Source organism: Pelophylax lessonae (assembly GCF_965119305.1).
Source record: "Pelophylax lessonae genome assembly, chromosome: 12".
Taxonomy (NCBI): domain Eukaryota; kingdom Metazoa; phylum Chordata; class Amphibia; order Anura; family Ranidae; genus Pelophylax; species Pelophylax lessonae.
Genome location: NC_138779.1, coordinates 23,841,818 through 23,867,283, shown reverse-complemented (window position 1 = coordinate 23,867,283; position 25,466 = coordinate 23,841,818). Strand labels below are relative to the sequence as shown.

At 45.0% G+C, this 25,466-nt stretch overlaps 1 protein-coding gene across 5 annotated transcripts in view; it reads left to right on the top strand.

Annotated features, from left to right (window-relative positions):
• Positions 1 to 25,466, top strand: part of FEZ1 (fasciculation and elongation protein zeta 1) — a 139,411-nt gene that overhangs the window by 105,720 nt on the left and 8,225 nt on the right. For 4 of the 5 annotated variants that reach the window (XR_014225964.1, XM_082273334.1, XM_082273333.1 and 1 more), the window contains 4 exons: positions 8,437 to 8,711; positions 8,944 to 9,024; positions 14,684 to 14,759; positions 23,803 to 23,868. Coding sequence is in view for 4 of the 5 variants with exons in the window: in XM_082273334.1 (XP_082129460.1) it covers positions 8,437 to 8,711; positions 8,944 to 9,024; positions 14,684 to 14,759; positions 23,803 to 23,868 (498 nt within the window). In the remaining variant the exon portion in view is untranslated. The remainder of the gene's footprint in view (positions 1 to 8,436; positions 8,712 to 8,943; positions 9,025 to 14,683; positions 14,760 to 23,802; positions 23,869 to 25,466) is intronic. The other variant, XM_082273332.1, reaches the window with a different exon arrangement.

The following is a 25,466-nucleotide window of genomic DNA, read 5'->3' as shown; positions in this document are numbered from 1 at the left end:
AGGCTAAAAAAAATGAGCAAACATTGCTGCATCATTATGTAGATCTCTCTGCAGACACTGTTTTGTTTTGTTTTTTTTGCAAAATCTTTATTTTAGTTTTAGATTTCACTTTAACAGAAAAAAGGAAAAAGGAATACAAGGGCAAATAAGGAAGATACAGCTATATATCACCAAAAGGGTTGCACAATGAAATACAGGCACCCCCTGCAATAATCGGCTCGCATTGCAATCAAAGTACAAAAATTACAAGCAATACAAGAAAAATACTGCATAATAGAGAGAGCCCTCCTGGTACTGTAGACACTCCTTTTAATCCTATTATGAGATGGTATGAATGAATGTCACAACCAATTTCTATTGTTACACATTTGCAAGAGCTACAGCATGTACTCAGAGCGCCACCTGGTGGAATTGAGTCAATAGAAGTAGGCGCCTTTAGACAAAGCACAACAAAAATCACATATAGCACTGCCTTCCTTTGTGACATCACTCATCCAGTTTTGTTTTCATTTACAGGTGCATCTCATAAAATTAGAATATCATCAAAAAGTTAATTTATTTTAGTAATTCAATTCAAAAAGTGAAACTCATATTTTATATAGATGCGTTACACACAGAGTGATATATTTCAAGCATTTCTTTCTTTTAATTTTGATGATTATGGCTTACAGCTAGTGAGAAGTCAAAATTCAGTATCTCAGAAAAAAAGAATATTACATTAGACCAATAGAAAAAAGATTTTTAATACAGAAATGTTGGCTTAGTGAAAAGTATGTCCATGTACAGTCAGTGCTGTATCTTGGCCTAGGCCAACAAGGCCCAGGCCTAGGGTAGCACTTTGCAGGGGGGCAGCAAAAAAGCTGCACCCCGCACAGAAAAAAAACAGCCTTCTCCTGGCTCCCGCAAGAAAAAGGTCCCCACCGGCTTGCACTACACTTTTAGTATAACGCCAGCACTATAGGGCAAATCAGTCTGGCACCCCCATAAAGCGGTCACACTGCTACCTGCCAGTACTGATGGGCACTAATAGGCTTCACTGATGGCTACACTGATGGGCACTGATATGATGCACTGATAGGCTGCACTGATGGCCACTGATTGGGCTGTATTGATGAGGCCGCACTGATATGCTGCACTGATGTGGCTGCACTGATGGGCACTGATGAGGCGGAACTTATTGGAACTGATGAGGCTAAACTGATGGGCACTGATATACTGGTTATGGTCTGTGGTTTACAGATGACAGAGCGGGTCATAAACAGGAAGGGGTGTGGACTTTACAGGAAGAGGTGGTTCATATTTAAATTAGGGGGTTCACAAGTTTAGTCAGGCCTAGGGCAGCACGAAACCTAAATACACCACTGTGTACAGTATAGGATGCACTCAGTACTTGGTCAGAGCTCCTATTGCATTAATTGCTGGATCAATAGTGTGGCAATAAAACCGGTCCAAACCCAAATTTGTGTAGGACCATCCACAAATAGTCACATTCCACTGAGTCAAAGGGTTTTTCGGCATCCAGGGAAGCCGCCACCTCGATCCACCCCCTCCACCCACCCTGTCAACCACAGTAAACAATCCTCTCAGCAGGGGCGTAACTACAGGGGTTGCATAGGTTGCAATTGCAACCGGGCCCCATGCTCCAGGGGGCCTGTGCAGCTCCCCTGTACACCTGGATTGGATAGGACAGGATGTCACAATAGAGAACCAGGAAGGGGTCAGTAAATATGTAATTTACCAGCTCCTTCCTTTTCTGAATGGACAGAGTCATAGTCAGTGACATTGTAATAATACAATTAAAATACCAAAAAATAAAAACTACTGACACCAGTGGGTGAACTTCCAGGATCGCAAAGGTCACATTTGTGACGGGGTCCTGGCATTCCACCACCATGGGGAGGCCCCAAGATGGCAGGAAGTGGGCCCACTGCAGAACTTGTGAAAGGGTCTCACAATGAGAAAAAGGGCCCCAGGATCAGTGGGAAGAGCCCCAGGCTTGAAGGGAAGGGCCCCGGGCAGTGGTTCGGGGGGCCCTTCATGGTTTATTGCACTGGGGCCCTGAAGGTTCAAGTTACGCCTCTGCCTCTCAGATTGATATCGGAGCCTTACCCGGCATAAAACCAGTTTGATCCTCATGAATCAAGGAAAGAATCACTTTGTTAAGCCGGACTGGCAGAACCATAGTAAGGATTTTAGCATCGGCATTCAGCATAGAAATAGGTCTATATCATGGGTGTCCAACCTTTTGGCTTCTCTGGGCCACATTGAGTGTAGAGAAATTTTCTTGGGCAGCATATAAAATATATACTATAGTTAAGGTAAATAAGTAATAAAATGCTGCCGCACCCTTCCCGCACCGCCACACCCCCCACACTAATTTAACACAACTAGTGAATGATCAAATTAAATGGAATCAGTATACAGAGGTTTACTTCTTCTGAGTGATAATAAAGGAACACTCTAACCACCATGACTACTTCAGTGATTTGAAGTGGTCATGGTGGTAGGAGTCAGAAACACTGCACATGCTCCCCTCCCTCCCCTCTGAGCAGTGGCGTAGCATGGGTTGTCAGCTCCCGGGGCAAGGCAAGTAATTTGCGCCCCCTAACCCGCGGGATTTTAGCACTCGAGTCTCTTCCACTAGATTAGTTAAAGAAACCCTTACCCCCTAAGCACATGTATTGTTTGTTATGAAAATACTGATGTAATTAAAGTAAAATGCATCTAAATACAAGCTTGAATGACCAGCGTGCCCCCTCTCAATGCAGAATGACCAGCGTGCCCCCTTTCAATGCAGAATGACCAGCATGCCCCCTTTCAATGCAGAATGACCAGCGTGCCCTCATTCAATGCAGAGTGACCAGCGTGCCCCCTTTCAATGCAGAATGACCAGCGTGCCCCCTTTCAATGCAGAATGACCAGCGAGCCTCCATTCAATGAAGAGAGACCAGCGTGCCCCCTTTCAATGCAGAATGACTAGCATGCCCCCTTTCAATGCAGAGATACCAGCGTGCCCCCTTTCAATGCAGAATCACCAGCATGCCCCCTATTAATGCAGAGAGACCAGCGTGCCCCCATTCAATGCATAGAGACCAGCGTGCCCCCTTTCAATGCAGAGTGACCAGCGTGCCCCCTTTCAATGCAGAGAGACCAGCGTGCCCCCTTCAATGCACAGAGACTTACCTGCAGCGGCCGCTTCTCCTCAGTTCCCCGCATCTCCTCCAGTCCTCCCACCCCTCCTCGGCCAATGGCATGCGTTCGCCTTTTGGCCAATCAGGAAGCGGGACTCTGACCCGCTTCCTGATTGGCCAGGGGGAGGATCTGTGTGACAATAGCAAATTTTCATTCGCTATTTTCACACAATGGGTGGGCTCGGGCGCACTGCTCTGATCAGGTGATTAAAAAAAAAACCCACTCTGTGACAGCGCCAGGCTGCTGACTCACTCGCTGCTAAACTGACTGAGCAGTGAGGAGAGGCAGCATAGGCGGGGCTTGGCTTGCAACGCCACCCCACTCTACACCAATGGACAGGTGAGGCACAGTCCAGCCCCGCCCCGACTCGCCATTTTCAGCCATAGGGCGGCCGCGCTGGACATCTCCCAGCCTAAAGATGGAGGCAGCCGCAGACAGTGTGTGAACTGTGTATGTCAGCGTCAGACATACAGAGTGACACTGCAGATGCGCCCCCCCCAGATGTTGCACCCGGTGCGGCTGGCCCCCCCTGCACCCCCTACGCTACGCCACTGCCTCTGAGGCAGCCTCTGCCTACCGTTAGTTGGAAGCTGCTGTGGCCATGCCCCCGACCCGACTTCCTTCCTCCCCAGCAAAAAAAAAATTGTCAAGGGGCAGTGGGCCGCATTGCCTGGGGTTCCGGGCCGCATGTGGCCCCAGGGCCGCAGGTTGGACATGCCTGGTCTATATGATGAACACATTTCCGGGTCTTTCCCTGGTTTGGGTATAACTACAATAACAGCTCTGGACATTGAGGGCGGCAGTGAAGAGTCCTTAAGAAACATCATCAGTACCTCAAAGTCTAGTAGCGATAGAAGCGCTATGGGTCTTAAAAAATTCAGCTGGAAGGCCATCCTCATCAGGGGTGGGGCCTGCATAGAAGCAATTGAAAATGGAATTTATTTTAGCGTGAGCAAAGTGCATAGCCCTTTACAGGCCTCTTCAGAAAGTTCAGGGAACTGAATGGGCTCCAAGAAGGAGTGTAGTTCAGCTGGAGTATATCCGACCCTGGAGGAAAACAAGTCGGCATAATATGAGGCAAAACGGGAATTGATTTCCCCAGGGTCAGATAACAGTCTCCCCATATTATCTTTGATATTCACCACATGTACAGATACCATCTGTTCTCTGGACAGTGCGGCCAGCAGGCGCCCGGTCTGCTCACCCTACTCAAACAATCTTTGCAATTGATAATGCATTTGTTGTTTAACTGTTGAGTCTCTAATAATCTGAACCTCCCTCAATGCCGTAGACAGGGGCTCACTGGCAACTTTCGGCCCAGGGGGCAAGTACAAACTACAGGCCCATGGTGCAGTGACTTGGCCCCCCTCCCACTCTTCCTCTTCCCGGCCTTCTCCTGCCCCCATTGCAGGCAGAAGCTCCACTCCAGGTACTCTCTACTCACTGGCAAAATCCGGGTTCCTGACCTGGCCAGCAGAGGGCGGTTGAGGGGAGCTGGGACAGCTCGGTTGGGGCTGGCCAGGGGAGGAGAGTCTCCAGTGGGGCATAGAACCAGCCTCTGCTCAGACACAGTTTACACCATCCATACTGGGTGGGAGGTCTGTTCTCTGTCCTTGTCTTCAACCCGCACTCAGTAGGTCAGTGGCGGGGAATTTTTACTTCTCTTCACCAGGAATTCTTTAGGCATGTCATTGGCAGAAGCAGTGCAGCCATTTTTGGGGCATTAGAGCGGCCCAGGGGGCAGTTGCCCCCCGGCCCAGTCCTCCCCTGGCCGTAGATAAATCTGTCCATAGACTCTCACTTCTATTCATTGTGTATTGAGCCTTTAACATCTGAGCCGTAGCCTCAGCTCGAGCAAGTAAAGCCTGAGAAGACCGACGGGCCGAACCAATGGCAGACTGGTATGAGCCTTGAAATTCTCCCAGCGGGAAGCTGATGTCACTGAGGAGGGTTCAGATGCCCAAAACGACAAAAGAGCCGATTCTACAATTGGCTCAACTCGTTCATCGGAAACCCAGTATCTGGAGAGTCTCCAAAGGCAGCCAGTCGGGTTCACAGTAATCTGTTGACGTTATAGAACAGGGGCATGATCTGAGACCCCTCTAGGGAGGACAGACACCTCTTGCACTTTAGCCAGAACAGGGCTGCTGACATATATGAGATCAATATGTGACATAGCTGTATACGTGGCAGAGTTGCACGTATATCCACGAGATAGGGGTGTTTCCACCTCCACACATCAATAAGACAAAACGTGGCGGCCCAACGGGAGAGCGGGGAGTATGTTGCCATATCTGGGGTTAACACTGGGCCAGTGGACCATTTTGAAATCCCCATCCAAAATGACCGCAGCAGCAGAGTAAGCAGCAATCAGCTGTGTCACCTTAGTGAGGAGAGCAACCGTGGCCAATGGAGGAATATACAGGCCCACCAGGACCATTGGCAGATTGTCAATTACAGCATGTATCACCACAAATTTACCCTCGGGATCTAGATGCAGGTCCTGAAGGACAAAAGGCAGAGTTTTATGAATAAGTACACTAACCCCTCGGGCATGTGTGGTATAGCCAGTGGTGTATTTTGGGTTTGTGCTGCCCTAGGCAAGACTAAAAATGGGCGACCCCCCCATCCCCCTCCTAAGTAAATTTGCCCACTCTTTAGTTTTCAATGGATGTGACTCTCTCCAAAATTGAAGGACTACAAGTCCCAGCATGAACCCCTGAGATCTCACGAGAGGGGTGGGAGAGAGAGAGGGGGGTAGGTGAGGGAGGGAGAGAGAGAGGGAGTGAGAGAGATAGAGGGGGGTGAGAGAGGGGGGATGAGAGTGAGAGAGAGAGAGGGGGGTGAGAGAGAGGGAGGGGGTGAGTGAGAGAGAGAGTAGGGGTGAGAGAGAGGGAGGGGGTGAGTGAGAGAGAGAAGGGGGGTGAGAGAGAGGGAGGGGGTGAGTGAGTGAGAGAGAGAGGAGGGGGTTGACAGTGAGAGAGAGGGAGGGGGTGAGAGAGAGGGAGGGGGTGAGTGAGAGGAGGGGTGGTGACAGTGAGAGAGAGAGAGGGGGGTGAGTGAGAGAGACAGAAGGGGGGGTGGCGGCTCTAGCAACCAGTGGCCAATAGAATGTCAGGTGGAGGGGGGGCGGCTTTTTTGCTGCCCCCCTGCAAAGTGCCACCCTAGGCCTGGGCCTTGTTGGCCTAGGCCAAAATACAGCACTGGATATAGCTGGCGTTATAATAATGTCCTACCCACGGCCTCATAGGGCTAAGTATCCTACTCCCAACCAAGTGTGTTTCTTGCAAAATACAGATATCCGGGCTATATTTTTAAAGGAACTTAAAGACCAGGACACGCTTAATTTTGGAGTTTAACCCATTGACATTCCAGGAGATCAGTGTCAGGGGGGCCATAGTGGTAGGGTAAAGAATAGTAGACATAACTGGGACTCTGGACAACCAAAAGAAGGGATTGGTGCCAGGGCAAGCTAATTCTCGGCTCTGGCCCCGTCAGCAACACCTCCCAATAACATATATTAGACATTCCTTCTCCTTCTAAAACCAGACTAAAACATATGAAAAACAACAAAATTAAAAAAACGGTTGCATACGCTGGGTTTGCTGGGTTTCAGCAAAATGGCTGCCGTCAGCAAGAAAAAAAAACAGGAGCAATGCAGGAGGCAGTTTACAGCACACACTAATTTTGGTAGCATAATTATTAATGTGCAACAATGTATGGTCCTCGCTAAAGAGCATTATTTTTTATTAAGTTGTTATGGGTAAAGTTCCACTTTAATACAGCAAAAAAAAAAAAATACATAAAAAGTTCCATATTTTATTAATACAAAAGATTAAAAGGTACACATTCTAAAAGCACACCGATGCTCCGATAAATATGTTTAAAGTTTATATAATTTACCAGCTCCTCCCTTTTCTGAATGGGCAGAGTCATAGTCAGTGACATTGTAAAAAAATAAAATAAAATGATAAAAAATAATACAATTAAAATACCAAAAAATAAAAACTACTGACACCAATGGGTGAACTTCCAGGATCGCAAAGGTCACACTTGTGACCGGGCCCTTGCATTCCACCACCGTGGGGAGGTCCCAAGATGGCAGGAAGGGGATCCACTGCAGAACTTTTAAAAGGGTCCCACTGCAGGACCGTAATAAAGGGCACCGCAACGAGAGTAAAGGGACCCAGGATCAGTGGGAAGAGCCCCAGGCTTGAAGGGAAGGGGTCCAGGGGGCCCTCAATGGTTTCTTGCACCGGGGCCCTGAAGGTTCTAGTTAGGCCTCTGGCACAAGGATATTACTATGATTTATATCAGAGGCGTAACTAGAACCTTCTGGGCCCCGGTGCAAGAAACCATGAAGAGCCCCCCGAACCCCTGGCCGGGGCCCTTGCCTTTAAGTCTGGGGCTCTTCCCACTGATTCTGGGGCATTGCGGTGCCCTTTATTATGGTCCCACAGCGGGACCCTTTCACAAGTTCTGCAGTGGGCCCCCTTCCTGCCATCTTGGGGCCTCCCCACGGTGGTGGAATGCCAGGGCCCGGTCGCAAGTGTGACCTTTGCGATCCTGGAAGTTCCCCCACTGGTGTCAGTAGTTTTTATTTTTTGGTATTTTAATTGTATTATATTTTATCATTTTATTTAGTTTTTTTACGTTGTCACTGACTATGACTCTGTCCATTCAGAAAAGGAAGGAGCTGGTAAATTACATATTTACTGACCCCTTCCTGGTTCTCTATTGTGACACATCCCCTGCTGGCTGGAGAGGGGAGGGAGCATGGCGGGGGGGGGGGGGAGCACACAGGGGCCCAGAGACAGCAGAACACAAGTGAACTGGATAGGAGGAGTGGCGGGGGCAGCATACAGAGCAACCAATCTCCTCCATTTTCCTCCTGCAGCTACAGGAGGAAAAAGGAGGACAATGATTTCTCTACATGCTGCCCCCGCCACCCCTCCTATCCAGGTGTACAAGGGAACTGCGCAGGCCCCCTGGAGCATGGGGCCCGGTTGCAATTGCAACCCCTGCAACCCCTGTAGTTACGCCCCTGATTTATATTTAAACATATGTATCAGAGCATTGGTGTGCTTTTGATCTTTTGTATTAAAAAGGTCCATATTTTTTCCTGTTGCTTTTGCCAGCAATGTTTTGGGTCTCTCACAACTGGAGGACCATCTACTGTAATTTTCTTCAGTAACCTCTATGATGTATAACAGAAAATGTTCTCCTCCACCTTCTGACAACCAGCAGGACTTCAACACATGAGCAGAGAGGAGCTGACCCAACTGCTGGAACGCGTTGAGCGAGCCATCTGCGACTACTCGGAGGAGCTGGTGCAGCAGCTGGCAAGACGGGACGAGTTGGAGTTTGAGAAGGAGGTGAAGAATTCCTTCATCACAGCTCTCCTGGAGGTCCAAAACCGGCAGAAGGAACACAGAGAGCTGGTGAAGAAAAGAAGGAAAGAGAAAGGGCTGAGCCTTCAGAGCAACCGCTCCGAGAGACATGGCCAGATGCCCATGAAGGTAGGTGAATGGCTTACCTGTGATGGCGAACCTTGGCACCCCAGATGTTTTGGAACTACATTTACCATGATGCTCAACTACACTGCATAGTACATGAGCATGATGGGAAATGTAGTTCCAAAACATCTGGGGTGCCAAGGTTCGCCAACACTGGCTTACACCATACCCCCAGGTATTTTAGTGTGTCGCACCTCACTGTGTCCATCTTGACCTGTCCTGGGTTTCTCCGCAGCGTTTCAGCATGGAGGGACTCTCCAACATCCTGCAGACGGGAATCAGGCAAACGTTTGGGAATTCTGGGAATGAAAAGCAGGTGAGTTTGCAGAGGACTCTATGATAGGAAAGCATTGTATTCTGGGTATTCTCATTAAAAAATGATGACTATTTCTTCTTTTATTATTTTTAATCCTCATGCTGCGGGCATTAGTAAATAGATAGGACGGTATATTATATTTACTTGTTTTACCACTTGCCGACCGCAGCAGCCTGGCTCGGCTGCACGAACCGACGTATGGGTATGTCGGTTCGCGGGAGCACTCCTGGGGGCAAGCATGCGCCCGCCTCCACTAGGCAGCCAATTCACGGGGCCAGCGGCTGTGATTGCCGCCGGGCACCCGGGATCGCTCCCCGCTGAGAGAGACGGAAGGGCAGCTGTTGTAAAAGCAGCAGGCCGTTATTTCTCTGAAATGAACACAGAGCGCCTGTGTTCCTTCTATATAGGATCACATGTCTCTATGATCATTTCACAAGCCCCCCACAGTTAGAAGACACCCCCTAGGCTCCCACTTAACCTCTTGATCACCCCTGGGTTAGCCCCTTCCCTTACAGTGTCATTATTACAGTAACTATTCATTATTACAGTAACTATTCATTCACATTCTAAATTGCTGCATTTGTATATTCCAAAAGTCAGTATAAAGGAATAGTAGTGGTAAAAAAAGCACTTGTGGGTTTAACCGGTTCCGGACCGCCCATCGCATATATACTGCGGCAGGCTGACCCTCCTGCGCGAACTGACATAGGGCTACATTGATCGCACGCCGGCAGCTAGGGGCGAGCGCGCGTCGGCAGCTAGGGGGCGAGCGCGCGCCGGCAGCTAGGGGGCAAGCACGCGCCGCCGCCGGCGCGCTCCCGCCCCCACTCGGCAGCGGGGACTCCGATGCACCGGGCAGGCGGCTCTTATTGCCGCCTGAAACCCACGATCGCTCCCCGCTGAGAGAGAAGAACGGTCAGCTGTTGTAAACACAGCTGACCATTCTTCTCTCTGGAATGATCACAGAGCTCTTGTGATCCTTCTATATAGGAACACAGGTCTCTATGGTCATTCCATAAGCCCCGCCCCCATACAGTTAGAATCACTCCCCTAGGCTCACATTTAACCCATTGATCACTCACAGTGTTAACCCCTTCCCTGCCAGTGTCATTATTACAGTAACTGCATATTTTTAGCACTGATTACTGTAGTAATGTCACTGGTCCCCCCCAAAAGTGTCAAAAATGTCAGTCAGGGGTCCGATCTGTCCGCCGCAATGTCGCAGTCCCGCTAAAAAATAAAAATGACATAAATCTTTCCCCTAGTTTGTAGACACGATAACTTTTGAACAAACCAATCAAAACACGCTTATTGAATTTTTTTTTACCAAAAATATGTAGCAGGACACAAATTGGCCTAAGAGGGTGAAAAAAGATTTTTACATTTTTTGGGGATGATATATAGCAGAAAGTGAAAAACATTTTTTTTTTTTTTTTTTCAGAATTGTTGCTATTTTTTTGTTTATAGCGCAATAAATAAAAATTGCACAGGTGATGAAATACCACCAAGAGAAATCTCTATTTGTGGGGAAAAAAGGACATCAATTTTATTTGGGGTACAGCGTCGCACAACCGCTCAATTGTCCGTTAAAGTAACGCAGTGCCGAATCGCAAAAATGGCCTGGTCATTAAGGGGTCAAATCCTTCCGGTCCAGAAGTGGTTAAACTTTCTTTTACATTTCTTCAAATACTTTCTGGTTTCCAGTCCTAGGCAATTGATGTCATACATCCCAGGAGTCTTCAGGAGTGGAGGAGGGGCTTTCCCAGTTAAGTACACCCTCCTGCCTGCATTCCTGACCTAAGGGCAGGTGGATTCCAGAAAGTAAATGCTGCATAAATCATCTGCCTTTAATCAAGATGACTGTGGCCAGAAATGCTAGGGTGGGGGGGGGGGGGTTTGGTTTAACTTCTTCAGCCCCAGAAGGTTTACCCCCCTTCACGACCAGGCCATTTTTTGCAATATGGCACTGCGTTACTTTAACGGACAATTGGGCGTTCGTGCGACACTGTACTCAAATAAAATTGATGTCCATTGTCTTCCCCACAAATAGAGCTTTCTTTTGGTGGTATTTGATCACCTCTGTGGTTTTTATTTTTACGCTATAAACAAAAAAAGAGCGACAATTCTGAGAAAAAAAAAACAATATTTTTTTACTTTTACTGCTTTAAAACACACCCAACAAAAACATTTTAAAATCTAATTTCTTCATCATTTTAGGCCAATGTAAATTCTGCCACATATTTTTGGAAAATATTGCTATCCCAATAAGCGTATATTGATTGGTTTGCGCAAAAGTTAGTGTCTATGTAATATTTTATGGAATTTTTATTTTTTTTACTAGTAATGGCGGCGATCAGTGATTTTCAGCGGGACTACGACATTGCGGCGGACAAATCTGACACTAAGTGACACTTTTTGGGGACCAGTGACACCAATACAGTGACCAATGCTAAAAAAAAAATGCAGTCACTGTACTAATGGCACTGGCAAGGAAGGGGTTAATATCAGGGGCGATTAAAGGGTTTAATGCGTTCCCTGGGAGTGCTTTCTAACTGTGTGGGGGAGGTGCTTGTACTAGGGGAAGGCAGGGATCCGTGTTCCTGCTTAGCAGAAACACAAGATCTCCATCTTCCCCTCTTGTAGAACGGCGATCTACCTCTCTCAGGAACGATTGCAGGGTGCCGGCAAACATCCAGTCTGCCGGACCCGCCGATTGGCTCCTGCTGTGTCCAATCACAGCAAGAGCGGGTCGCTTGCCGCACGCGTGTGCAACCCAGACCCAGAACTAGAAATCACGTACAGGTACGTGATTATGCCCAGGGTGGCCGCCCTGCCGCAGTATATATGCGTGGGGCGGTCCGGAAGAGATTAATATCATTTAATTACAAGGTGGCTTATGCAACAATTTTATAAGCTATATATTTTTTTATTATTTATTTGCTATATTTTTATCTACTAAAGTGGAGTTAACCTTTAACTGCAGGGCTACCAAACCAAAAATACAGAATAGTATATGCAAATCCAATTTTATGTTTCATTTCAAGACTGTAGCAGATAATGCATTAAAATAAACTTAAATGTTGATAAACAGATAAATAAATAACTATTGTGTATATATCCATGAATGCACATATATATAAAATATTACTTTGTAAATTACATAAACAAATTAATGTAAAAATTATAATATATGTCATCCGTGAATGAAAAAATAAATAAATAAATAAATACATTTATATATATATATATATATATATATATATTTCAGGCTTCAAACATAAAGATATAAAACTCTAATTTTTTGTGAAGAATCGACAACAAGTGGGACACAATCATGAAGTGGAACGAAATTTATTGGATATTTCAAACTTTCTTGACAAATAAAAAAACTGAAAAATTGGGCGTGCAAAATTATTCAGCCCCCTTAAGTTAATACTTTGTAGCGCCACCTTTTGCTGCGATTACAGCTGTAAGTCACTTGGGGTACGTCTCTATCAGTTTTGCACATCGAGAGACTGAAATTTTTGCCCATTCCTCCTTTCAAAACGAGCTCAGTGAGGTCGGATGGAGAGCGTTTGTGAACAGCAGTTTTAAGTTCTTTCCACAGATTCTCAATTGGATTCAGGTCTGGACTTTGACTTGGCCATTCTAACACCTGGATATGTTTATTTGTGAACCATTCCATTGTAGATTTTGCTTTATGTTTTGGATCATTCTCTTGTTGGAAGACAAATCTCCGTCCCAGTCTCAGGTTTTTTGCAGACTCCATCAGGTTTTCTTCCAGAATGGTCCTGTATTTGGCTCCATCCATCTTCCCATCAATTTTAACCATCTTCCCTGTCCCTGCTGAAGAAAAGCAGGCCCAAACCATGATGCTGCCACCACCATGTTTGACAGTGGGGATGGTGTGTTCAGGGTGATGAGCTGTGTTGCTTTTACGCCAAACATAACGTTTTGCATTGTTGCCAAAAAGTTTGATTTTGGTTTCATCTGACCAGAGCTCCTTCTTCCACATGTTTGGTGTCTCCCAGGTGGCTTGTAGCAAACTTTAAACAACACTTTTTATGGATAGCTTTAAGAAATGGCTTTCTTCTTGCCACTCTTCCATAAAGGCCAGATTTGTGCAGTATGCGACTGATTGTTGTCCTATGGACAGAGTCTCCCACCTCAGCTGTAGATCTCTGCAGTTCATCCAGAGTGATCATGGGCCTCTTGGCTGCATCTCTGATCAGTCTTCTCCTTGTATGAGCTGAAAGTTTAGAGGGACGGCCAGGTCTTCGTAGATTTGCAGTGGTCTGATACTCCTTCCATTTCAATATTATCGCTTGCACAGTGCTCCTTGGGATGTTTAAAGCTTGGGAAATCTTTTTGTATCCAAATCCGGCTTTAAACTTCTCCACAACAGTATCTCGGACCTGCCTGGTGTGTTCCTTGTTCTTCATGATGCTCTCTGCGCTTTAAACGGACCTCTGAGACTATCACAGTGCAGGTGCATTTATATGGAGACTTGATTACACACAGGTGGATTCTATATATCATCATTAGTCATTTAGGTCAACATTGGATCATTCAGAGATCCTCACTGAACTTCTAGAGAGAGTTTGCTGCACTGAAAGTAAAGGGGCTGAATAATTTTGCACGCCCAATTTTTCAGTTTTTTATTTGTTAATAAAATTTGAAATATCCAATAAATTTCGTTCCACTTATGATTGTGTCCCACTTGTTGTTGATTCTTCACAAAAAATTACAGTTTTATATCTTTATGTTTGAAGCCTGAAATGTGGCAAAAGGTCACAAAGTTCAAGGGGGCCGAATACTTTCGCAAGACACTGTGTATATATATATATATATATATATCTATATCTATATATATATATATATATATATATATATATACAAATAAATAACAAGTGATACCATATTGATACATGTATAATCCGTGAATAAATGAGAAAACAGTCCCCAATCACCAGTGCACAAAATTGATGAAAAATTGACAATCCGTAATTTGGCACACCAAGGCAAACACTTGGGATATACAAGGTAGTAACCTTCAGTGTATGTTGATTCTGATTTTAAAGCACAGGATTATTTTTGTATGGGAGGCACACCCACAGAGCAGCAAATAATCCATAATTCCCCAAAATCGCACATAAATCACACAAGAGTAAAGGCGATTACAGCTTATGGATTGTCAATTTTTCATCAATTTTGTGCACTGGTGATTGGGGACTGTTTTCTCATTTATTCACAGATTATACATGTATCAATATAGTATCACTTTTTATTTATTTGTATATATATATATATATATAATTTTCATTCATGGAATTATTATTTTTTACATTTATTTGTTTATGTAATTATAAAGTAATATTATATATATATATATATACATACATACATTCACAGATACAGTATATACACAATATTTATCTATTTGTTTATCGATATTTAAATTTGGGCAGCACTTTTATATTTCAAATTATTTTCTTTACACTTACCACAAGGGGAATGAATAGTGCAGGCAGCATAGTCTATAATTTTTCATAGTAGCTCGCAGGATCCCTCAAATCATTAAAATAAACCCTAGTTTGGCGACAGGAAAGTTCTCGGATCGCTATCAGGTCTAATATTTCCTCCCCTTTTTTTTACGCAGTATTTGAACACAGTCATCCCATACGAGAAGAAAGCCACGCCCCCATCTGTGGAAGACTTGGAAATGCTGACAAACAGTAAGACTGCTACCTTGGCACGAATGGGGTTAATACATTGGACCATTGGGCCTCTTACACACGATACTCCTGTTTGAGCATCTCCTTTTCCTGGTGCCTCCATGGCAGCATACCAATGATAGAGCTCCGCCTCGACTCCTCCCTCAGGACTAGTGCATAGCATAAAAGACAAGAAGGTCCCTTCCCCCAGTATTCTCCTTTTTTTCCTCATACCTCTGGAACTGGTGAAGAGTTAGCAGTATGTCCCTACCTCTGCCTTACTTAGTTTGGCAGTTTCCGCTGGGTTCAGCCTCTCCCAGACGCAGTCCCTGCTCTTGGGTCGCTCATAGCACTAATAAGGCAGGGAACCCCTTCTGTGGATCTTTTGGGGTCAAAGCAGAGTTTCCTCATAGGAACGCAGTCTGCAGTTTCTGGAAAATTATGGATGAGTCGTTTCTGCAAAACAGCCGGGTCAGGTTTTCCCTTTATTTTATCTGTTTCATTTATATATTTCACTGGTACTGTATGTGTTATCAATGTCTTATTTTCCATTTCTCCCCTTTTTTCAGGTTACTGTCACTAAATGATGTTATTAGTTAGGCATATTTTGTTATTTTTTTTCTTCCTTATATTCTGGTAGTAATGCGTTTTTTTAGGGGTTTGTCCTTTTTCCCAAAAAGTTACCTCTTAAGCTGGATACACACTGTGCAACTTTTGTTGTCAGATTTCCTTTAGATTTGTCTTTTCTGTGTGGTGCAGGGGCCTGCCTGATTGCATGCAGGTTGGGGGTGTTTAGGTTTGGCCTCATGTTATATGGTTTTGGTAGGTCTGGAGGAAAAAATCTAAAGAAAATTGTATAGTGTGTTAGTCGCCGGCCATGTTTGTTGGGGGAAAGCAGTGCTCGCTTTCCCTAAAGTAATCAAAGTAAACTATGAGCAGCAGTTTTGTCCATTAGGCTCTCCCTTTCCCTAATTAAAGATATAAGGAGGCATCTTGCTGGGATCTGCCTCTATGAGAAGATCTTCAAGTGCTCCTTTCCCTGCCCTTAGGTAAAGTAAATTTTTATTTAAAATCTGTACAGGTATATCTGTGGGTATAGTTGTGCAGCTGTGTATATATATGTATGTGTATGTGTGTGTGTGTGTGTGTGTGTGTGTGTGTATATATGTATGTATGTATGTGTGTATGCGTCTATGTATATGCGTGTATGTATGGGTATCTGTCTTGTATAGGTCTGACAGTTTTATTCCCTCTCTCTTTTCTTTTTCTTCATCCCTATTGTCTTTAAAAAAAAAAAAAATGGGGATTTTTTGTCTCTGTCTCTCTCTCTGTCTCTGTCTCTCTCTCTGTCTCTCTCTGTCTGTCTGTCTCTCTGTCTGTCTCTCTGTCTGTCTCTCTGTCTGTCTCTCTCTCTGTCTCCCTCTCTGTCTCTCTCTCTCTCTCTCTCTCTCTCCTGACCCTGCTGCTCGTAAGCCATCATGAGTCACTCATCTTATGCAAAAGATCCTCACACTTCTGATAGGTATGGGACCAACTTTACGTGAGTATTAAAAAAAAAAAAAAAAAAGAGAGCATGTGCCTTTGAGTGATGGGAATTTTCCCTCTCTCACCAGCCCTGCCCATTCCAAGAGATCGGAGAAATCTTCAAGATATCGAGATGACGAGAGTCCATATAGATTCCGATCCTCACAACATAGATCTGGAAGATCAAGATCAAGGAGGCGGGACTATTCCCCATCTCCCCCTCCTCATACTTCCAGGAAGAAATGCTGGGCTTGTGGCGCAAATCCCCTCCCGGATAAATTAGTCTGCAAGGACTGCTTGAGAGATTATGCGGCCAATCGGGAGCAGGAAAGCAAACAAGTAGTAGACTTGATCAAACAGACGGTTAAGGATTCAATTTCAGAGCTAGCATTGGCTCCGACCCAATCTGTTTCCGAATCTTCTGCTCATGTTCCAGATACCGAAAGGCCCTGTCCCTCTGCAACTATTACTCCTTTACATCCGGTAGAGCATCCAGCCAGGGAGTCAGACTCGGTGGGATCTTCAGATGAACGGGATCCATCTGGGTTCCAGTATACCTTGGTTCAGCCCTTCATTCAGGCGGTCAAAGAAGCTATTGCCTGGGAGGAGGTAGAAGATCACACTCCTCAAAAATCCAAATCCTATTTTCCATTCCTTAAAAGGAAACAGATCTATTTCCCTTTAATGGGAGAAATTAAGGCGGGACGTCCCAAAGGAGGACATAATCAAAGCCCTGGAAGAGCTCAAGATTTTGGCAGATTTTGTGGGAGAAGCAGCAATTGATACCATCCGCTGCTCAGCCAGAGCTATGCTCCATTCTGTGATGGCAAAAAGAGCTTTATGGCTTAAACCATGGATAGCCGATCCTGCATCCAAACAGAACTGGTGCAAGATTCCATTTGATGGGAAGAATTTGTTTGGGGAACAACTAAATACAGCCATCTCGAGAGTGTCGGGCGGAAAATCGGGCATGCTTCCACAAAACGGAAGGGCTCGCAAGTCAAGGCCATTTTACAGCAAGATTCCATCCATCTAATGTGCGGGATTACAGACAGCCAAAACAGGCCAGAGAGGGCAGGAGACCCTGGAGAGGCACTCAAGCTTCCTTCCTAAATTCCAGAAAAAATAAAGTCCTTACCGCTCCCCAAGAGGCGCCAACACCTTTTTGACGCCAACTTAGCCTTGTCCCTCCCAGTGGGGGCCAGGCTAAAACAATTTTTCCAATCTGGGCAAGCCACTGCCAGGATCCTTGGGTTCTATCGACTATTCGTTGGGGCCATTTTTGGAGTTTTTTGGGTCATCCTCCTCAAGATTCGTTCCAACAGACAACGTGGCCGACCTCCCATCAAAAGGCACAAGCACTGTCTCATTTCCTGTCATCTCTCCAGCTTCAGAAAGCGGCAGTTCCTGTTCCCTCGGAAGAGCGCTTCAAGGGATTCTATTCTACCCTTTTTCTGGTCCCAAAGAAAACAGGAGGTTGGAGACCTGTTATAGACCTAAAGAAGCTAAATCGACACATTATTCTCGAAAAGTTCAAAATGGAGTCCCTGCAAACGATTATCCATGCCATCCAGCCAGGGGACTGGATGATCTCTCTAGATCTGCAGGATGCGTATTTGCATGTCCCTATTCTCCCCTCTTTCCAAAATACCTGAGAGTCGCAGTGGGACAATTGCACCTCCAATTCCAAGCCCTTCCCTTCGGCTTGTCCACCTCTCCACGAGTTTTCACAAAGATACTGGTCTCATCCCTGGCTCCACTTCGAGAGAGGTCTAAGAGTCTACCACTATTTAGACGATATCTTGCTTCTGGCCTCCAACCCAAACCAGCTTATAGTCCACAAGGAAATGTTAATGCAGGAATTAACGGAAATGGGATGGTTGATAAACCTACAGAAGAGCCAGTTAATACCTACTCAAGAGATGATTTATCTGGGCGCCTTATTCAACATGAAACAAAGTTCAGTTTCTTTGCCTCCTCAGAAGAGGGAAGCCATTATTCAGAAAATGATCCAAGTTCGGCGATGTTCTTTCCTGACAGCATCTCAATGCATGAGTCTAATAGGCACTATGTCGGCCTGCATCCCTTTAGTCCCCTGGTCTCATTGGCATCTGAGGCATTTCCAAGTAGCCTTTCTGGCACAGTGGAAGAGACTACATCTTTCCCAAAAGATCAGTCTGTCAGCATCAACAATCAGAAGCCTACACTGGTGGACAGATGCAACAATTCTTTCCAAATCGCATCACCTCGGCTCTTCCTCATGGATCACAATTACGTCCGATGCCAGCGGACAGGGCTGGGGAGCCTATTGCGGGGAGACAAGGGTACAGGGAAAGTGGCCTTTCCCTACCAACGGGATTGTGTCGAATATCCTAGAAATCAGAGCGGCTTTTCAAGCATTGTTAGCCTTGACTTCCATCATCAAGGGTCAGAGAGTGTTACTGCGTCTGGACAACAGGGCAGCAGTGTCTTATCTCCAGAGACAAGGGGGCACACACAGCAGATCCCTTCTCAGGGAAGTGGAGCCAATACTCTTATGGGCAGAGAAGAATCTCCTCGGCCTGAAAGCTGTGTATCTTCCAGGCACTTTGAATATGGAAGCAGATATGCTGTCCAGGAACTTCACGGACAGCAACAAGTGGTCTCTACACCCCCACATCTTCCAGCAGATAGTCAATCTCTGGGACTATCCTCAGGTAGATTTGTTTGCCTCTCCGAGCAACAACAAGTTGACCCGTTTCTTCTCCTGCTTTCCTCACCCATCGGCCGAAGCAGTGGACGTTCTGGTATGCCCATGGGTCTTCAAGACGGCTTATGCCTTTCCACCTCGCCCACTGATTGCGAGTTTTCTCTCAAGACTTCTGAAGGAAGAAGTCCAAGTTTTGGCAATTCTACCCTATTGGCCGAAGAGACCATGGTTCCCTCTAGCCATGTATCTCAGCCTGGAACCGCCGACGAGGATCCCCTCCTTTCCTCACCTGTTATCTCAAGGCAGGATGTTTCACCCGAATCCCCACAAGCTGGACCTTTGGGTTTGGAAGCTGAAAGGCAGAGGTTTGAAAACCTAGGATGCTCCGCAGAGGTCATCTCTACCCTTCTAGGAGCAAGAAAGCCTTCCACAAACACAGTATACAATAAAATCTGGAACAAGTTTCAAACCTTTGCTTCTGGAAAAGGATTCAACCCCATCTCTCCTTCTACGATTGACGTCCTCAGTTTTTTACAGACGGGTCTAGATTTGGGTCTTAGTCTGAGCTCCCTAAAGGTTCAGGTAGCAGCAATATCGGCCGCATCCAATAGAAGGTGGGCAGAAGACCCCTTAGTAATGACCTTTTTGAGAGGAGTATTAAGAATCCGCCCTCCGGCCAGGCGCTCCTTTCCAAAATGGGATCTTTCATTCGTTTTAGAGGTCCTCTCAGATCAGCCGTTTGCCCCAGTAGAGCAAATTTCACTTTGGAATCTTACATTAAAAACGGTCTTCCTCTTAGCCATAACATCTGGAAAGAGAATTTCGGAACTCCACTCACTAGGAATTGGTGAGGAACACATTTCCTTTTTCCCGGATAGGGTAGAAATCCGTCCGATTCATGGCTTTGTCCCCAAAGTGGCGTCATCAGCTTTCCTAAGAGAACCCTGGGCATTGCCAGTTTTTACTGACATGGATTCCGATACTTGCCACGAATTAGACATCGCCAGAGTGCTGAAAGCCTACTTGGCTGCCACCAAATCTTTTAGGATATCGGAAAGACTATTCATCATCCCTCACGGGAAAAATAGAGGGAAAGATGCCACTAGCAGAACTCTAGCCTCCTGGATAGTGAAGCTAATCAAAAAAAAACGTACATATCCAAGAATTTGGTGCCTCCAACACAGGTGAAAGCTCATTCCACGAGGGCTGTAGCAGCATCTTGGGCAGCTAGGGCCAACGTCTCCTTGGAGACGGTATGCAGGGCAGCATCCTGGTCTTCTTGCCATACTTTCATCAGGCATTACAGAATTGATCCAGGATCCCTTTCAACTGTAAACTTTGGAAGGAAGGCACTAAGCTTAGCCATGTCCTCTGTCTGAATAAAATTTATTTTTTGTGTGTGCATTATCCCACCCGTGTCAGCTATTTATTTATCATTGGTATGCTGCCATGGAGGCACCAGGAAAGCGGGAAATTGTATCATACTTACCGTAATTTCCCTTTCCTGGTGCCAATCCATGGCAGCATACGCTCCCACCCTCGGTATTCTAAATTACAGGAGAATGCTGGGGGAAGGGACCTTCTTGTCTTTTATGCTATGCACTAGTCCTGAGGGAGGAGTCGAGGCGGACCTCTATCATTGGTATGCTGCCATGGATTGGCACCAGGAAAGGGAAATTACGGTAAGTATGATACAATTTCCCGCTTTTCAGCCAAAAATTTGTCTTATTGAAATGCGCGCATTTTCGCGCAAATTGCGTTTTTTTTTAATATGCAAATTAGCATTTTCAGATCAACAGTATGTTTGTGTGCGTTTATTTGTGCGCAATTGCGCGTATTAGGTGTAAATTACTGTCCAAAAAATGCAGATTTTTCTATTTTGTTCTTACTGAAGAATGCACGGCGCTCATTTACGCGCCTGTGTGCATAGGCACATTACAATGAATAGACTGTATTTTAGCTCAGAAAAAAAAAAAAAGAAACTGTACTGAGCATTTTTAAGCTGCAGCGTGCAAGAGGCCTTGTTCTGTGATTATATTTTATTTATACATTAGTTTTACCCAACAGTTACAGATTTCATCTGATGTTTGTGTGGAACAATACTGCCCCCATGTGACAGCACAGAAGTATTCTTGTTGTTCGGTCCCTGAATTTTGCATTTAGCAGATAAATCATTGTGAGAAATTTAAAAATGATAGCTGATCCACTATGAAAGGATGAGACAAAAGGAAACTGTGCGGTGCGTCTTATTCACAGTACTTTAACCAGCTCTAGAGCCGTTTTCACATTTCAGTTTTGGGCCTATTCACCACTAGTTGCCAAAACCAATTCTGATTTTTCTCTCATACATGTAAAAATAATTTATTTGCTAAAAAATTACTTTGAATCCCCAAACATTTTATATATTTTTTTTAGCAGAGGCCCTAGAGAATAAAATGATTGGTGTTACAATTTTTTTATGTAGCACAATATTTATGCAAAAATACACTTTATTGAATGTTAGTGCACACAAGCACATAAAACCCGATTTTTTATTTTGGTAAAATAAAAGAGATAATGTTATGCTGAGTAAATAGATACTAAACATGTTACACTTTAAAATTGTGTCCGTCTGTGGAACGGCACCAAACTTTGATAAAAATCTCCATTGGTGATGCTTTAAAAGCCTTTTCAGGTTATCAGAGGCGCCTTAAAATTTCTACTTTATTTTATTATTTATTATATTTACATTTTTTTTTTACACTGTATCTTTGGGTTTTTTTATCCCTTGTGATAGCATGGGCCGTGACAGTTCCTCTTTATGTAGAGATCTGGGGTCTATTAGACCCCAGATCTCTCATCTGAGATCAGTTTAATAGGCTGCTTTATAAGCCAGCAACAGTTGGTAAACAACAGACCAAAACTGGAAGTGGCACTGGGCTCCTTGGTAGGATAGGAGAGCCTGGAAACGGCCACAGGAGGGGAGGAGCCCTTCTGCCGCTTGTATAAAATGATTTTGCACTGTATCTTTGGGTTTTTATTATCCCTTGTGATAGCATGGGCCGTGAAAGCTCCTACTTTATGTAGAGATCTGGCAGCTATTAGACCCCACATCTGTCACCTGAGATCAGTTTAACTGGCTGCTTTATAAGCCGGCAACAGTTGGTAAACAACAGACGAAAACTGGAAGTGGCACTGGGCTCCCTGGAGGGATGGGAGAGCCTGGAAACGGCCTTGGCGGGGGGGGGGGGGGGGAGCCCTTCTGCCGCTTGTATAAAATGATTTTACACTGTATCTTTGGGGTTTTTTTTATCCCATGTGATAGAATGGACCGTGACAGTTCCTCTTTATGTAGAGATCTAGGGTCTATTAGACCCCAGATCTCTCATATGAGATCAGTTTAATCAGCTGCTTTATTAGCCGGCAACAGTTGGTAAACAACAGACCAAAACTATAAGTGGCACTGAGCTCCCTGGTGGGATGGGAGAGCCTGGAAACGGCCACGGGAGGGGGGGGGGGGAGCCCTTCTGCCACTTGTATAAAATGATTTTACACTGTATCTTTGGGGTTTTTTGTCTCTTGTGATAGCATGGGCCATAACAGTTCCTCTTTATGTAGAGATCTGGGGTCTATTAGACCCCAGATCTCTCATCTGAGAGCAGTTTAATCGGCTGCTTTATTAGCCGGAAACAGTTGGTAAACAACAGACCAAACCTGGAAGTGACACCGGGCTCCCTGGTGGGATGGGAGAGCCTGGAAATGGCCGCAGGAGGGGGGGAAGCCCTTCCGCCACGTTTATAGAATAATTTTACACTGTATCTTTGGGTTTTTTTTTTTTTATCCCTTGTGATAGCAAGGGCCATGACACCTCCCCCAATTTTATGTAGAGATCTAGGGTAGCTCTGGTAACCAGAGAACCTCTTACACCAGAATTCCCCTTTACACCAGATTCCACAACATTCCCCCTTACATCAGGGTCTGCAGAGTTCCCCTTTACACCAGAATCTGCAGAGTGAATTCACTAAGGTAAAGGGGTTCACTGATGTAAGAGGGGAGTGAGGGCACTGATATAAGGGGGACCTTTATATCAACATCACCCCCTTATCTTAGGGTCTCCACTATCTTACTCCAAATAGAGACACTGACTGACCGTGTCACACACTAACCTGTAATGGCCTGCAGGCTTTGGTCCTCCTTTCCCCTGTGCCCCTTCCTTGCAGATGTTTTCAAATTTGCTGGAAATGCGCCAAGTACCGTGATGTCACCGCACACTTGACCAGTGGCCACCAACAACCTTGCGCGCATCTCAAGGCAATCCCTGGCAAACCGAAGCCAAACTCAGCCAATTACTAATCGGCCAGCTCCAGGTCTGCGCACGCGCAATTCCAGAGCCGGCCGATTAGCAATTGGCTGAGTTAGACTCAGGCTCAATGGGGATTGGCTTGAGCTTAAGGGGGGGGGGGGTGTGGGTGGTCCGCTGGTAAGGTGCCACTGCCATGCTGCAAACCAGCCTTTAGGGGTCTTAATAGTAACCGGTCCCACAAAATTGGGGTAATGCGTTAGGTAAAGTAGGCGGCCACGAGGCCTTATGCGACCCCCTAATTTGCCTAAGTAAAGAGCCACCTCTGTCTTCTGTTTGCCTGGTCTTCAGATTTTTATACTGGTTTGTCTCAATGATTAGTACTATGCTATGTTAACAGTCCCTCCCTCTTAGATTGCAAGCTCTAATGAGCAGGGCCCTCTGATTCCTACTGTATTAAAATGTATTGTATTTGTACTGTCTACCCTCAAGTTGTAAAGCGCTGCATAAACTGTCGGTGCTATATAAATCCTGTATAATAATAATAATAATAGAATGTGTTTTCTCTGCAGTATTGTATGCAATGAAAGAAGACAGTGAAAAGGTTCCCATGTTATTAACGGACTACATTTTAAAGGGTAAATATTATCTGTCTAGTCCTCATTCTGAATAGCTTGGCTTATTGTGCATGTCACCCATGTCAAGTGCATGTCACCCATTATATCATCACTCATGTCAAACATATTGAGCCGTATTTACTAAAGCATCTGAATCTGGAACTGACTGTGTTGTCCTTTTAAACATTGTTTAATGAAAAAAGAAATGTGGTCAGAGGCAGGTTTTTTTTTAAGTTTTTCTATGCAGCTTTTTTTCCCCTTTCTGTTGCATATACCACCAATCCATATAATGGGATAATATATATTATTTATAAAACACTACATATGCACCAACCTATAGGTAGCTTCTACTGAGCCCTGATGCCCAGGTAGCTCAGTTATACCAATATTGATTCTAAAACTCTTCCTTCTCCCTTTTGCATTTTACTATCGGTCAGTGAGGACGTTCATCACAGTGAATGGCCAGTAATGAAATAAATTAGGGTGGAGATTCATATAATGGAATTTTCTGATCCCTTTCCAATCTAAAGCAGGGGGTCTCAAACTGGTGGTCCTCCAGCTGTTGCAGAACTACAATTCCCATGAGGCATTGCAAGGCATGACGGTTACAAGCATGACTCTCATAGGCAGAGGCATGATGGAACTTGTAATTCCGCAACAGCTGGAGGGCCGCCAGTTTGAGACCCCTGATCTAAAGGGACATACAGTCACCTCTGGGTGTTTTTCGGTTTCACAAGCACTGCACCACATTTCTAATGAATACAGGTTCATTTTAAAGACTTGTTAACTTAACCACTTAAGCCCGGAAGATTTTACCCCCTTTCTGACAAGGGGGTATTTTGCGATTCGGCACTGCGTGACTTTAATGGACAATTGCGCGGTCATGCAACGCTGTACCTAAACGAATTTGACGTCCTTTTTTTTTCACAAACAGAGCTTTCTTTTGGTGGTATTTGATCACCTGTGCAATTTTTTGATCATGCGCTATAAACAAAAAAAGAGCGTAAATTTTGCAAAAATAACAATATTTTTCACATTTTTTTATATGAAATCTCCCCCCCCCCCCAAAAAAAAAAAATGTAAAAATCAAAATGTTTTTACATTTTTGGCCAATTTGTTTTCTGCTACATATGTTTGGTAAAAAAAAATCACAATAACGTATTTTGATTGGTTTGCACAAAAGTTATTGCGTTTACTAACTAAGGGAAAGATTTTTGTCATTTTTGTTGTTTTTTTTTTTTTAGCTAGTAATGGCGGCGATCTGCGATTTTTTTTTTTTGCGGGACTGCGACATTGCGGCGGACAGATCGGACCCTTGACTGACATTTTTGACACTTTTGGGGGTACCAGTGACATTACTACAGTAATCAGTGCTATACATATGCACTGTTACTATAATATTGACACTGGCAGGGAAGGGGTTAACTTTATTAGAGATGCAGTGACTATGTGTGTCCCTAGGGGCGTGCTTCTTACTGTGCAGGGATGTGGCTGTGTGTGTAACAGCACAGATCAATGGTCCTACATAGCAGGACCGTTAGATCAGTGCTTTTACACAGGGAAGAATGACATGCGGCTTTGTTTACATTAGCCGCCTGCCTTTCTCCCTTTACAGCGGA